Raw genomic sequence first — 12,992 nt, 5'->3', positions numbered from 1 at the left:
GTAGGCAGAATGAATAGTCTCACTTAGGCAGAGTTGGAGCCGAATTGATGGCAGGGTGATGTGATACCTGCGGGGAAGGGGGGGGAGGTTTGTCTGGCTGTGTGCTGCAACGGGAAAGGGTAATGATACTTGGGGCTGTGGTATGCATTGTACACTTATTCTCTTCACCTATAACCCTTTTTCATAATATGCACATGTAATACATATATCATACATAAACTGGAGGTTTTGAGTTTTCTTTAGCACATAATACATACAATGGAACTCGAATTGCTAACAGAAATAATGTACTTTATAAAAGTCTGTATAAATGGTAAATAGCACTTTTCTGTGCAGAATCCATCAATGTCAGAAACATGGCTACAAGATGAGTAACGTAGTGATGTGTAATGAATAATCAAGGTTATATAAAGTTATTTGTGTTGGGTACTTTACAGGATTTTTTTGTATTAGGCAAATTCCCGAAAAGCCAGTTGTTCTGGAATCTAAGGAAGATGCTATTTTATACGTAAATGTGGTGTTACCATGAGTCCTGAGATATTTTTAAAGAAAAGTGCTTCAGATAAATTTGAGCCTGCATGCTGTAAATACTGCTTACTCATTTCCTCCAGGAAGCAATAGCTGCTCCAAAAACAATGGAGGGTGTGTCCATCTGTGCCTGGCCTATCCCGGAGGTAGGATGTGTAAATGTGGGCGTGGCTTTTACACCTTAAATGTCACTTCTTGTGCCCCAATTACCTCCTGTGCCCCCGGAGAAGAATCCTGCTTTGACCGCAGCCAGTGTATCAGCAGGAGCAAGTTCTGTGATGGACAGGTTGACTGCCTGGACCAGTCGGACGAACAGGACTGTGAGTTTTCGACCAGAATAAAGAAGCAGTATTAAGTGAACTTAGCTTTGTCATGCCCTGAATACAAATATTAATTCCACGTTAAACTGCGTTGCTTCGGAAAATGATGGGGGCTATGGTAAGATGGTATGACAGTCTTATTTGAATTAACCTGAGTAAAAAGTGTAACAGTATCCTCCAGATATTTAATAGAACTCCAGAATAAATTAGGTCTACACAATTTGCCAAGTTACCTTTTACAAATGGTCACATGCTTTTCTCACGCCTGGCAATTCTCAATTTGGTTGAGACAAAGTATTGCCTGAGTACATCTTGAAGGAGGCAACATGCATGACAGTCAGTCGCTCAAAATGTTCCAGTCTATCTACTGTGTTCCTGCAGGAGAACATTTACAAAGGCTTTGTACTATTTAATAGACAGCTTAAAGGCTCACTAATGTCCAACCTGAGCCACATTGACACGAGTCACATTTAGCTCCAACAGGTTAAAATCAAAAGCTAATATAATGTGTCTTAAGATGAGTTTTCCCAGTGCTGTGCTGATCCTTTAAGTTTTGAAGGAAAGATTGAAGCCACTATCACATGTCTATAGTCAATGAGAATAAATCGCCAGCAGCCTGTTGGCTCCGGTTAGTGTAAATGTTTGAAATGAGGAAACTGCTAGTCTAGATCTGTCCAAATGCAAAAAAAGAACAATGACGCTACACATCATGCACCTATGTTTACCAAGCAGCTCATTTCAGTCACTAACGGTGACTTTCTCTTTAGGTCCGACTTCAAACACTGCCTCATTTGGAACTGAAGACACTGATGGCCACCCTCTGGATTCGTCATCATCTACCTCCAACACCGACAAGAACTCTGTTTCATTTCAAGACTCTGCCTCCTGTGATCTGCAACGCTGCAGTAGTCATGGGAACTGCATTGTGGAGGGTAAATTCACTCGCTGCCAGTGTCTGTCTGGTTACAAAGGAGAGTTCTGTCAAGAGGAAGAAAGGCAAAGCCATGTCGGGGTGATCCTGGGTGTCTTCTGCCTCATTGCAGTGCTGATAGTCGCCGGATTCATTTTCACTAAAAGGTACTAATTGCAGGAGAGGGAGAGACCAACTACTTGCTTACCCAGATTGTCTTTGTCTTGAAAGAAGAAACTGAACTGAAAAGTCGGCTCCTGCAGTGATTAGTGTTTGAAAAACATTTTTTTTAATTCGTAACTTGTTGAGTAACGTCCAGTAGAAAATTAAAATGTGGCTTCCAATTTCAACAGGAGAGGATGGGAGCTCATCAGAAGCAGATCCACAGACAAGGAAAATCTCATGGCCAACATGGGTCTATCGAGTGACGTAGAGTCTGACTCTGAGGTAAACTGTTATTCCTGTGAGAACTGTTGCATTTGAATTAAAAGCCAAAATACATGATTTATTAATTGTTTGTCTCCTCCTTCAGGAGGTGGACTCCCCAGCTGACGTAAACCCTCTGGCACAGCTCGATTAGACTACTCTACTCTGCACTAGCTGTTGTGCTAGCTTTATAGCAACCTGGAAATTCTCAGGCCTCATGTGTAATTTGTGAGGATGCATTTCAGTGGCTATGAAAATGCTGAAAAAAAAGTGCAATTTTATAGAATGAAAGTTCTCACTATTAGCGGCTGCTCTCAAATATATAAAAAAATTTCCACAGGCTGATTTGATTGCTGGGAGTGGTTTGGTAAATTTGCTGTGTCATATAAGTGAGTCAGGAGAGACAAGCTGAGCTGAATCAATAAGAGTTGAAATACAATATTAAAAATAAAGACGTTAAATTACTTGAACCAGATTTTCTTTATTTGTAATGTGCTCAGTTAGTGTCTCGATCTCTGACATTTTTCTCTTTAGCCATTTGTGTACACAGTATGTTTTACATCTTACACTCCTGGGAGAGTTCTCACAATGGGGCGTATCTACTTAAGATTACATTCTGTTCCTGCCAACACTGAATGTCTGCCATACTTTTTTTTTTTTTTTTTCTTTTCTTTTCTTTTCAAGGTGAGTTCTTATCCATTCATCAGTTATTCTGATACCAGTTTTAAACAAACGCTTACTTGTTTCACTTTTGTTCCTGGTTTCCACTCTGTTTCTCCCTGGAACATTTGTTGCTGTTTGTTTTTTGTGTCATTCAATCTGATTAAAAGCTGTTTTATCCTGAAACTATGAGCATGCGTGGTTTTTAATTTGACAGTATTGCTTGTTGCCTTAATACTGTAAGTTGGGGGAAGAGAATTTTCAATAAAATATAACTTGTTGGTAATTACTATCTCAATATCCTTGGTATTGAAAAATGGACACAGCTGGAAGTATGAAAAACTGAAATGTGAGAAACTGTTCAGAGGCTTTGTAATCAAATGACCTAATTCAAATGAGGTGTGGTGTTTGGCAAGTGTCATGCATTACCTTCACTCGGCCTCATACTGGGGCCTGGGAAAGCAAACAGGACAAACACGACATATCAAATAGTGTCAATGGTTGACACTTCTCTTACTTTTTTTTTTTTTCTTTTTTTTTTTCTTTTTTTTTTAAATTCTATTCATAAACTTATGAGCTTTTCTGCAGACATTTATTTTGCTTTTTTTTTTTTTTTCTTAAACTTTTCTTTTAATTTAGTTTCAACATGGTTCTCTCCATTTTATTTGTTATACAGTGCTTTGTGACTTGTGTGTGAGAAAAGCGCTCTAAAAATAAACTTTACTCACTCCAATTCCTAGTAGAGCAAGTATCTGAATTTCAACCCAATACACTCCCAGTTCTAGTAAAGAGAAGAACTGGTTTCAAATTGCCAGGTTCAAAATGGTATGCCTTGACATTTCAGTTCCTTTTATTGCTACTACTCAAATGTTGATTTTCAGGGCGGTTAAGCTGGCAATTAATTTATGTTTAGCTTCAGACCACAGAAGTACTTGGTTATTTTTAGGAAATGGTGATGGCTTGGGTTCAAATATGCCAGAACATTCCTTAAAAATGTGTCAGTTCAGGGATTAGTTTAGGTCCTTGCACTTCATTGGGTTTTGGTTATGGAGGTGTGTCACTCTGGGTGTGTCTCCAGGGTTAAAGGTAGACGCATTCATCTGTTTACCTCACCTGGTTTTGATGAGCAATAAAGGTAGGGTGAGCGTGGGTGGTGGGTGCCAAAAAAGGGATTAAACATGTTTTGGTTTTTGTAAGTAATCTCTTTGCTTAGCTTGGTAGATGGCCAGCAACGTGATTTATGAATCTACTAATATATCAATTTAGAAACTGGCTATTTTGAAAGTATCTTTATGACTCTGCAATTTTGTGCCTACTCTGTGTTCTACTCTTCAATTCAAGTAGATGTCTTAGATGTAGCGCCAACAAGTGTTTTTCACTTCCACGGTCCATGCATTTAATTGCCAATCTGCAGTGTCTGGCTACATGTTGAGCTGATCTGCCACACCTGAAAGAAATATGAATTTCCTTCGGAAATAACTTGTGTTCCTCAATAGGCTTTGCTCTAAAACCTCTACTTTAGAGGATGATACTTTTTATGTATCAAGCATTGCTTTCCAGGGCTTTCCACTGTCTTGGCAGGTAAGAAGCAGTGAGTAGTCAAGATTTCAAGCTCAGGTTATCATGAGTAAAACCAAAGCTGGGGTCGTTTGTTACTTGTCAATTACATAGATGCATACATATTCTTTATGAGTCCCACTGGAATCCATTTGTCCTGCAAACTGTGAGCTTCTCCACAGTGGGCTTTCCTCTAGCTGATTCCAAATATGACCACTCTGGGAGACAGCAAGAATTGGTGGGTATTTTTCAAAGACTGTTTCCAAACTCTTAGCTTTAAGGCTTTCTTTGTTGCTGAGTTTTGGGATGTTCTTCTGGAGTGGCATAACATTCTTTGACACTAGGAATGAACACATTTGCAAAATGAATTCACCCTCCATGCTCTGTGGACTCCCCTCCTAGCCATTTTATCTTCAAATCCATCTCTTCTTGAGCTGAAAGATTAACCACTTTAGTTGAATTTTGAAACGGAGCTTTCCATGACCAATAATTGTCTGGTCAGCCATCAAATTGCAGCATACCAACACTCAACATTTCCCTCCACTTGAAGTATTTTGTGATGCCTTGGATACCTTGAGGGTTGGAGGAAAGCTTTAAATAAAACTGTGGCTGCTGTACTACAGAAACACTAATTTTAGACAGGAGTAGCATCTAGCTGTTTTCTCCCTTTTTCATCCTGATGTTGAGAGATTAGCTGGTATTGTTAACCTGACAGTAGATATCCCTTGTTTGGCTTGAATTTAATTAGTTCTCAAACTTAACCTCTCACTTAACTGTTCAAAATACTTGCAGACGGTTTGTGTGCGTGTTCTTCATTGGGTTTTAGTCGTGTAACTTTGGGTGTGTCTTTAACGATAAAGGTAGTTGCATTCACCTGTTTACCTCACTTGGTGATGACAAGCAATGAAGGTAATGTAAATATTGGGGTAACACCTTCTGTTGACTGCAGGTTGTTTGTATTCATTTACCCTGCACTGACTTATGGTTTGGAAAGTACCAGTGGTTGAACAAACAGCTTGGAAGTCCATGCAGATTGTTTTGAGCAGTCATCTTATGAGTGTTCATATTAAAATATTCAAACTATTCAGAGTCTAACTGCAATTCATCATGTACATGATGAGTCAAGTTTGACAGTCTGAGAGCAGAGATGGCACAAAGCTCTTAACCTTTTTCATATCAGACGAGACAGCAAAATAGTAGTCCACTGAGGTGCTGTGCTGCAATAGCCATGAGATAATGACTGTGATTTGTGCCGACTAATTTATGTTTGTTAAGAGCCAGTTGATGAACGGTTACAATAACACGGCTCCACATGTGAACATGGAATTTAAGAAGCTTCTGCTGAAAATAACATGACGAAAAACATGTCTTGAATATAAATGAACTTTCTTAGAATATTGCAAGAAAGTTCATTTATATTCAAGTGAACCTGAAATGCCTGCAAGCAGTTTTAGTTGCGTGGCCCCCAGCCTCTCTTACACGTGTCAACAGTATTTACATAACATGTGCATGAATGTCTGCATGTTACGCAGACGTGTCAGTCATGTCAGGTCTTGCTACCCGAGTCCTGTTCTTTCTTGCTTTCTAATCCTTCCATCCACCCACTAGGCTAACAAACACATCAACTGCATTTCAGTACAGAAAAGGGTGTGCAGACCTTTTGCCTGGCTTTTTCTATGTCACATAATTTTTCAGCCTTCCTGTATAATGGTTCATTGTCTCAAATACATCACACAAATAAAAATTGGTAGTTCCCAGGGATGCCAGAAAAATTAATTTTTGTGAAACACTGTGACTCAAACTTTGAGACGTCAAGTTTCCATACAATCCCCATGAAATTTAAAGGTTCTACATCTGTGTCAGAGAGGTGTGTGTTCCTGTCTAGCTATCTTTGTGAGGTTTAGGCATTCATTTTTAATGGTAAGGGGCTAGGGAAACCATTATGTCAATGAAGGTCCTCACTAAGATAGCTAAATGGGCGTGTGTGTGTGTGTGTGTGTGTGTGTGTGTGTGTGTGTGTCGATTTTAAAGATAAGACTGAGGGAGGAGGAGTGTGTGCATAAAAACACAAGCAGGTATTCACAGCTTTCTTCCTCTTCCCGCCTTCTCTTTCAGTGAGGGAGCGTGTAACAAAAAAGGAACTTGAAAAAAATTGACCAACATCATCATTCAAACAGACACCTGGACAATCCTGCGACAGAAATTCCACTGGCAGTGTTTTAGGACTTCGTGGCTGACTCCTTTTTGCTTCTGTGAGTATATGGCAAGTTCATTTTCTTGTACAGTGTGTTCCTCTGTCGTGTTACTCCTGCGCCTGCCTTGGAGCTAGAGAGGAGCACAATGCTGCTGGGAAACCAGAATAACAAGATTCTTGTTTGTAAGTACAATAACGTCCACAGCGGCACTTATTGATCACAAAAAAGCTGGTTTGTAGATGTTGGTCTCTTAAGCGCATTTATTGTAGCTTACTTGAGCAGCTGGGTCACCGTCCTTGGACAGCTTGGCTTAAGATGATGTGTTCAGAATCTAAAAACAGTTGAACATACTTGGAACGCATGGCTGAGAAAGAGTTACTTATTCTGTTGATTTGATGTATACCTGAGAAGAAATTGTATTTGCCGTAAGAATATATGTGCAGCCTTCACAACATTTCATGCAGTGGTACGTACTGCATGAAACGTTTTTTTCCCCTTTGGTCATTTGTTTGTGATTTGAAAGTAAAATATTCTGTATACAACAGGTCTTCCTTCCTACACTCTTACACACACAGTTTGGGGTTTTTTCCCACCTGTATAAAAACAGAAAAGTATAAAAATGAGTATTTGTCATTTCCGATAATACCAGTACTACTTTTTAAATGTTGCATTTAAAAAAAACAAAGAAAATCATCACATTTCAAGATTATTCTCCTTTTGTTTGGTCAGCAAATGTTATGGTAGCAGAGGTTAGATTAATTTTTGGGCGGGTTTCTAACCATTCATCTCATTTTCCCATTTTCTCTCCATCTCTTGTTAGTGTGCCTCCAGCTAGTCCTTCGTTTAAGATGACCACCACTTCCCTTCCTCCCGAAGGGAGAGGCATCAGCCCCAACCTGTCCGCCTGTCGAGAGTCTCAGTGTAACAACCATGGTAACTGTGTGACTCCTCCTGGTGGTGGTACAGATCTACTATGCAACTGTGATCTGGGCTACAAGGGTGACTCCTGCGGGGAAACGGTCAATGGAGCGTTAGGGTTACCTTTGACCCTCAGCGTGTTAGCCGTCCTCATTGGCCTCGCAATCCTGGCATTCGTCCTTGCCAAGTACCAGCAGAGAAAACTGAAGCAGCGAAGGTACTGACATATTGCACATGTATCTAGAAAAGCTTATTTTCAGCATTTTCCCCGATTTATGAACATGTGTACTTGATTTCTTGCCAATCTAAAGAGTGGGGTTATAGAAGTGACCTTACATTGGGGTGTGTTAAATAGAACTATACACAACATCGTCTTTTGATTACTTGCCTTGGATAGTACAAAAACTGAACTTTTCCCAAATTCATATCAAACTAACTTTTGATAATTTTAATGTATGCTTTTCTAGTACTACAGTACACAGCTATACAAATTTGTTTCCAACTGACAACTTTTCAAATTTTTAATTTAACCAGGAGAGAATATAATCTGTAGATCGAAGGTGGATGTATCCAGTATGACACCAGTTGACTGGTTTGAAGCCTAAAGCTTCGCATTTTGGTCTATGCTATGCTTTAGCCTTTACTGGAGAGTGGGGGGGGGTTGGACCCGAACCCGGGCCGCTATCCTCCGGCCATGCGACACATGGTCCTCCTGCTCACCCACCAAGCCAAACCGGCCCCCTCTAATAAGCACTTTCTTGATGATTTTATATGCTCAATTACTACTTTCAGGTCATATTGGATGCAATATTTGGTCATTCTAATAGTCACAGGGATTATGTAATGTTTGTTCAATGGCAAATGATGTAAATTGCTAGCCAATAGTCTAGTTTTAGTCATCTGGTTTCAAAACGCAAAGACGGTGACGGCAAAAAAGATCAAGACATTATAGCAGGGCTTCACTAACCAAGTGGTGAACTCATGGTGGCTAGCCCATCTTTTATACTGTTATATTATATCTGTAGGATATATCCTCTTATGTACAGTCTACATGGGGATATGAGTGTGTGTGCACAGTAGAAATGGACTGTAATATTACCTCAGAGTGACTATACAACCAAGAAGGTTGTTGTTTTTAGCCATTGTTGAGTTAAATAAAAGATTAAGGCCCTCCTGCTGAAACATGAGCAGGAGGAGGAGTTAAAATAACAGAAATGAAAAGCAGTATTTTGCTTAATTTAGATTTTCAAACAATTGAAACAATTTTTTTTTCATCACATTAGTGCCTTTCCATCACAGCAGAGCTGCATATGTTTTGTTTTTAGTTTTTTATTTAATTTAATTTTTTACTTGGTTATGGTTATTCTCACTTTTTCCCCTAGTGTCTTTGCTAAACGAATTAAGTCACTGACTTCGTATCCATGATGAGGAAAATTCACAACAAAATGAACTTTTTTTTTTTTCTTTTTTTCTTCAACAGGAAACTACTGGAACAAAAAGCCTAAAACAGTGCTGCTTAACGTGGATAACTGTCGAACAGAACGTTTGGCCTACTTTGATGATCAAATTGTGGCTACTATAAGAATTATTCTGCAGCATCCTGGAGACTCTAGCACCAACTTCACAAACTGAGTGCCAAGGCATATGGGAGAGTCGCTTCCTATATAGTATTTTTCCATTTATATAAATGTATCCATCTCCAGCTGCGTCGTATCGCAAGCCACATGCTTATTAAACTTGTGCCTCATCTCAGAAAACAACAAGACTGGATAATTCTGTTGACCTAATTTTAAACTTGGAGTGAAAATGTCTGTATTCTAATCATCATCAGCTTCCTTGATCACATTTCTTGGATGCTAAGGCATGCTTCTGCAATTAGTTTAAACTCTGACACTTGTTAGTAAATTAATGTAAATGTTCATCCTCTGTGAGGGAGCTGCAGTTTAGTTTAAGTAAAGCAAGTGGTTGTTATTTTGCTAGTGAAGGCTTCTAACAGAGATAACACTTAAGATAACTCTAGATTGTTTAACGGGATAAGTCAGAAGCTGATTTGATGCCATACAGTTTTTATAAAAATTTATGTAGAAAATATGCACTTTTTTTTCCACTCGCGTGGGTTTATTTCATTTCATTCAGTACATACTTTTGCACTGTGTGCAGTTGCTGCCGGTATCATATTGTTCCCCTGGAATTTCTTTCTTCTAAGCGCGTGTGTGAGTGCGCGCCTTTTAACACTTCAGGTTTTTTGGGAAGTATTTCTACCTATTTCTAAGTGCCCTGTCTTTGATGCTGTTGTAACAAAAATGCACCAGTACATCACTGGCCTGCTTTTGCTCTGATATACGGCTATGCTTATGAAAATAATGCATGTAAATCTGTGCAGACACAATCCTGCATAGCTGTCAACAACATGCGCATATTGTACAGATGATAGGAGAGTGGTCAGAGCAGATTTCAATCTTGGCATGTTTAAAACTTGACAGTACATGTGCTTTTAAATGAGTTCGTGTGCTCTTTGAATTTCAGCCTACAAACTGATTACCACTCAGTACACTTCTGGTCCTGTAAACATGAAAACTACATAGCATCTTGGTGCTGAATAATTAATCAAGTTTCTCAAGCTTGTAGCCAGTGTTAAGTGCCTACTGTATTAATTCTTTCACATGTTCACAACCGCCTGATTTCATGTTTCACCTGGTAAATACTGATAATCACAAATGTAAACTAATCATCAACAACTCAGTAGTAATGTTTTGCAAATGTCTGCTTCTCTGACAACAGGGTAAAACTGCAAAATTTTAATGTTACTGTAGATTTTCAGAGCTCCCATATACAACACTCAATATTGTTAAGATTATCATGTTTTGTGTGTGTGTGTGTGTGTGTGTACATGTGTTGAATTTTTATATTGATATGATTATTGTTGATGAGCAGGGTTTCTCAATGTATGCATTCTCAAGTGTCTTCCACTAGCTTGTAAACCCTTTGAATTATATAGACAGAAGAGAACATCTCACTCTGTGGGGGTTTTTTTTTGGGGGGGGGGGGGGTTAACTGGACAGTCTGCTTATATTGCAGGGTGTCACAGTGTTTTATCACTCAGGATAGGCTGTCTTTGAGCCCCTGTTACAGTAAACCTCTTTTTCTGGCATCCAGTGACATGATAATATCAGGTTCGGTGTTTACTAAACTCAGCCATGATGGCTGTGAACATTCAATCCTCACAGGCTGAGAACCTAACCAGTTTTGCCATATAATAAGATGTGTAACAACAAGAAAGTGGAAGCATCTGCCATCAGGGTATAACTAGGTCAACACTTGCTGTCCTAATAAGGGACAGACTTTGCATGCTTGTTTGCAGAAGGAGGAGCTACTTGTATCATGGCTATGCAATTAGAAGTACATCCCACAAGTATAACTACTCAAGATTACACAAATTCCTCATGAATCTGCTTTTGGCTGTATGATCATCCACTGTATGCAGGAAATGAGGATATTGTTTATTAGACTCATCAGACTGATTTGAACCTAAATGCTGGGAGCAGTAACACAAGACGGTACTATTACTGTATCCATCACTGGTGGTGTTAATCAGCTGTTGTCAGGGTAGTTCAACATCTAGCTCATAGAAGAGGAGCAAGCGTACGACTTTTAAATGTTGCAAATGCAACGTTTCACCAAACATGAGCAAACACACAGTCTGTTTCTGTGCAGTTTGTCACACTATGCCTGCAAGCCAAACATACAGCTGCTGTATTTCAGTGAAAGAAAGAAATGAGAGATGGCTTCACTGAGAGAGAGGATATAAGAAAGCCAGGACAAACAAGGAAGGAGTAAGGACAGTTCAGTGACATTCAGTCTCAAACTGGAAATTTAAAGCTTATTTATAACATCCCAATTCTTTTTAGAGTTATTCGATCAGATATTGGATCTATGAACAGGAACTTTTATTCAACTGTTATTTAAAGGTCGTATAAAAATACTAGGACATTTAGTGTAGGCCACACTGAGTTTAAAGGGCTTTGGTAAAGTTTAAATTGCTATATGGGTCTAGTGCAGGTTTTCATGGGTTAATGTTAGGCTACATGAAGGGTGCTTCACATCAAATGAAATTTAAGCTGATTAGATTGATCAAATTCTACCTTTTAACCAGCTTTATACTGTCTAGCGGTGGGAAATCAGGCATGTAACATGTGCTTGCATCCTTTTTTTTTTTTTTTTTTTTTTTTTTTTTTGTATTCAAGAGCAAGCACAGCATATGTGCTTGTATGAATTTTCCTGTTTAATTGTGGAGGGGTAAGCTCACCCATCCGTACCTGACAGAGCAATTTTTTAAAAATTTCCTTTGTTTTTCTCTGCGTGTGCTCTATATCACGGATGCTCAAGCTGTGGGAATTATTTAAAAGTAGCATTTCAGTTAGAATAAACTTCAGTCCCTCCTGTTAACGTTATTTTGTCATTATGTTAATTCAAAAGGTTAAGTTAACATGGGGGGGGGGGGGGCTCATTTTTACTTCTATGCTTTAAGTACATTTCAGAGACTGTGCTTTTTCAACTTTTAAGTAAAGCAGTTAAATCGCCACTTCCACTTTTGCCAGAGTACTTTTCAACACAAGTATTTCAACTCAAGTAATGTGAGTGTGTACTTTTGCCATCTCTGCTGCACTGAAAATTTGTCTCCAAAAGTTCTGTTCATCAGGACGTAGCGTTTTGTGGGAGAAAAAATTGTCTTTTTACAGTGAAGTTCCTGAATTTTACGTTTAATTCAAATGAATTTAAAAAAAAGAAAAGAAAGGAAGAAGTGGAGGAAAAACTTTGAAGTTTGACTTATGATTGTTTGACTGTCACACCCGAAAATTCTGAAGTACTTTGTATTTTGTGTTGTACTGGAACCTTTGTCTAATAAAGACTTTTGACAGAAAGACTATCACACCCATCTTCCAAGGGCATCTGCAAGCCTTACTGGCCCATAGTCTCCACTGACAGATGTCTCAGGACATTTTTTACTCCAAAAAAGAACACTACACTGACCCTCTAGACTCTTAAAATATATATTCTTATTATAACATTAAAAAAATAAGCCTGGGTGTCAGAATATAAGCAAAATTGGACTTTTGTCTTCCTAAAATCTATAAAGAAACATTGTGCTCTGTGTATGCTGAGATCTAAAGGTTTGAAACTGGGATTTTAAAATGTTTCAGGGGATTAAACAATATAACAGTTTCTATACAATGGGTCAGATTTCTCTCTGTTGTATTCAAAAGAGGATAAAAAAGATTTAAGTTACCACAGTGTCAGTGGATTGTTTTTTTTAAATAGAGAAATACAAAAGCAGCTTTCTTAGTTATTAACTAACAAGGCTTCAAACAGTAAATTTAATCTCAAAAGTGCTTGCCCACCATACTTTGGCTTGTGGCCTTCCTTTTGTTTTTTATACTGTATGTTACTGGAGCTTTCATTTCTGCAGATCTTATTCTC

General features: G+C 38.7%; 2 protein-coding genes across 6 annotated transcripts in view; both read left to right on the top strand.

Annotated features, from left to right (window-relative positions):
* Positions 1–3,055, top strand: part of lrp13b (low-density lipoprotein receptor related-protein 13 b) — a 29,077-nt gene extending 26,022 nt beyond the window's left edge. Inside the window, exons 51-54 of the mRNA XM_084934905.1 lie at positions 612–848; positions 1,616–1,925; positions 2,112–2,205; positions 2,291–3,055. Coding sequence (XP_084791031.1) covers positions 612–848; positions 1,616–1,925; positions 2,112–2,205; positions 2,291–2,338 — 689 coding nt within the window. The 3' untranslated portion in view covers positions 2,339–3,055. The remainder of the gene's footprint in view (positions 1–611; positions 849–1,615; positions 1,926–2,111; positions 2,206–2,290) is intronic.
* Positions 3,056–3,899: 844 nt separating this feature from the next.
* On the top strand, positions 3,900–10,542 carry LOC146383583 (uncharacterized). 5 transcript variants are annotated; one of them, XM_084934901.1, is made up of 4 exons: positions 3,900–3,979; positions 6,517–6,653; positions 7,417–7,731; positions 8,995–10,542. In XM_084934901.1, the coding sequence occupies exons 3-4, from the start codon at positions 7,445–7,447 to the stop codon at positions 9,017–9,019; spliced, it is 312 nt and encodes a 103-aa protein (XP_084791027.1). In that variant the 5' UTR covers positions 3,900–3,979; positions 6,517–6,653; positions 7,417–7,444; the 3' UTR covers positions 9,020–10,542. The 5 variants fall into 5 exon arrangements, with proteins under 5 accessions (XP_084791027.1, XP_084791028.1, XP_084791029.1 ...); XM_084934902.1 differs by lacking the exon at positions 3,900–3,979 and adding an exon at positions 4,205–4,425; XM_084934903.1 differs by lacking the exon at positions 3,900–3,979 and adding an exon at positions 4,492–4,639.
* The last annotated feature ends 2,450 nt before the right edge of the window (positions 10,543–12,992 follow it).

Source organism: Perissodus microlepis, chromosome 7 (genome assembly GCF_051167445.1).
Source record: "Perissodus microlepis isolate ML-2025 ecotype Zambia chromosome 7, ASM5116744v1, whole genome shotgun sequence".
NCBI lineage: Eukaryota > Metazoa > Chordata > Actinopteri > Cichliformes > Cichlidae > Perissodus > Perissodus microlepis.
The sequence above is the reverse complement of the archived record's forward strand: the minus strand, read 5'-3'. Positions and strand labels throughout refer to the sequence as shown.

What these genes read in the sequence shown, in the direction of transcription:
- LOC146383583 (XM_084934901.1), top strand. Translation starts at nt 7,445, where the DNA reads ATGACCACCACTTCCCTTCCTCCCGAAGGGAGAGGCATCAGCCCCAAC. An exon ending in AGAAAACTGAAGCAGCGAAG is followed by an intron (nt 7,732 to 8,994) that starts GTACTGACATAT and finishes TTTCTTCAACAG; the next exon opens with GAAACTACTGGAACAAAAAG.